At 32.3% G+C, this 1,926-nt stretch overlaps 1 protein-coding gene across 1 annotated transcript in view; it reads right to left on the bottom strand.

The window, feature by feature from the left end:
• LOC115889184 (protein madd-4-like) overlaps positions 1 to 1,463 on the bottom strand; it is a gene marked incomplete at its 3' end in the record, with an annotated part of 15,300 nt that extends 13,837 nt beyond the window's left edge. Inside the window, exon 1 of the mRNA XM_030909141.1 lies at positions 1,408 to 1,463. Within this exon, the coding sequence (XP_030765001.1) occupies positions 1,408 to 1,463 (56 nt within the window). The remainder of the gene's footprint in view (positions 1 to 1,407) is intronic.
• Positions 1,464 to 1,926: the final 463 nt, after the last annotated feature.

The following is a 1,926-nucleotide window of genomic DNA, read 5'->3' as shown; positions in this document are numbered from 1 at the left end:
TTGCAAGGTATGGTTATTGTTTTGTGTTTTCAAATTTTATTATATTGACACGAATAATTAAACCATCCTTAAATTACCGTATGCCGTCTTTAAAATTTAAATGCTTTTATTTTTAAGATCTTGAAAGATGAACTTGTAACTCTTTGAAACGGTTGGCAAATAAGACATAAATTAGCCATACATTGACGGTTGACTGCAAAAAGGCACTAAGTCAATATTTTTATTCAATGCATTTACAAGTACTACATTAAATAAGCAGTATTTAATTATCACTTGTTTTGAAACGGAATTAACGGCAATCAACTATTGTGTACAAGAAATAATAAGGCAGCAAAGAACACATCGTTCGGTGGCCATCTTCACAGATGTACTCGGAGGTCAATTCTAAACTAATGTGGGATTGTGTGATTGCTCTAAATACTTTTGGTGAGCGTAGCAATGTTACTTTGGCCTGGGTACCAGGGTATTCAGGTCACAAAGATACCGAAAAGGATACCGATGCGTGGATTCTCGTTTAGTTAATTCTCGGGATTCTCGTGAACGTCTAACTTCGTCCAACTAAAATAGTCGTTATTACACGTAAATGGAGTGCGCCATTTAAAAAAAGATGTATTGCAACGTTTCCAGATATATAAAACAGCTATTTAAAATTATTTATTATGGAAATTTTTCGCTGTTTCTTAATTTTTTAAAAATATGGGAATATGACGAGAATTAGGACAGTGACGGTAACTGGGCATTTACCATACCTTCTATTGAGGTAGAGAGTAGTTTCTCACAAGACTTTTTATCTTAATTGATACAGCAATTTGAACACATAATATGAGATAAAAAGCTGTTTTTTTACGTATGAAAGGTGCATTTAGTTCGAAGCTGTAAATGGTTTTCAAAATATTATTAAAGGTTACGATTACAGTATTAGCGAAATCATGAGATGTAAAGAAAGTTTTGATAATTCAATGGAGTGCATTAAAACAATTATTAACCATATAGTTACACACTTCAAATGCCCTTTAAATGTACAAGATACGGTCTACACTCTGTATACTGAACAAAGAACAAATAAAATACAAATGTACTATCTAGAGAATGACAATAGTAAAGTGTAGTATGATATTATTTACAGAAGAAAAACACCGCCTAAAGTGATAAATTTAACAGTGTTAAATTTATTACTTTAGAGAGCTATTCTTTAGTAATAAAGATTCATATCGTAAATCCCACTTGCTTATAAAATGACAGGAATATTCTTTTTGGAAAAAATTAACTTTTTATCATTTCGTTCGTTTAACGTCAAGTTAACTTCAAATTTATTCTGACATGCTGTATACGTATAACGTATACCTCTCAAGCCAATGCGAACCCACTTAAAGCTCACCGATAGCCGTATCATTAGCATTTACTTACCGTTTTGGAAAAATGGCCTTTAACTCATCGACACTTAATAAGTGCGCATCATTCATTATGGCGCGCAGATTAAAAGTAGCGGCAATTTAGCCGTCATTGCTTAATGACGCGTCCAGCTAATGTATCATTTTAGTAACACCATACTGGGCATAAAAACCTGATATTAAATTTTATTGCTTAATGGTGGCTAGCTTGTCGTTTAATATCGAAAAGCGATAAATAAGTGTGGAAAAGTGACAGGTACTAGTTAGTCATTTCATGAAAAAAGTATCTAAGTACACGAGAGGAGATGGGAATCGGATATGGCCGGTTAGGTGTGGTCCAATATCGCGTTTCTTATTTTGAAATTTTTCTTACTAATTACCGTGTCTTTGGTTATCAGAAAAGCTATTTAGAACTAAATATAAAAGACGTAGTTTTGTTTTTTAACATTTTTTGGTCTTTTATCAAGAAAGATTCACCAATGATTAAAATAGTTTTTAACACTCTATTACAAGATTTCAGGATTAGTTATTGGTA

This window comes from Sitophilus oryzae, unplaced genomic scaffold (assembly GCF_002938485.1).
Source record: "Sitophilus oryzae breed Bouriz unplaced genomic scaffold, Soryzae_2.0 scaffold_1175_pilon_pilon, whole genome shotgun sequence".
Taxonomy (NCBI): domain Eukaryota; kingdom Metazoa; phylum Arthropoda; class Insecta; order Coleoptera; family Curculionidae; genus Sitophilus; species Sitophilus oryzae.
This window is presented reverse-complemented; position numbering and strand designations above follow the sequence as displayed.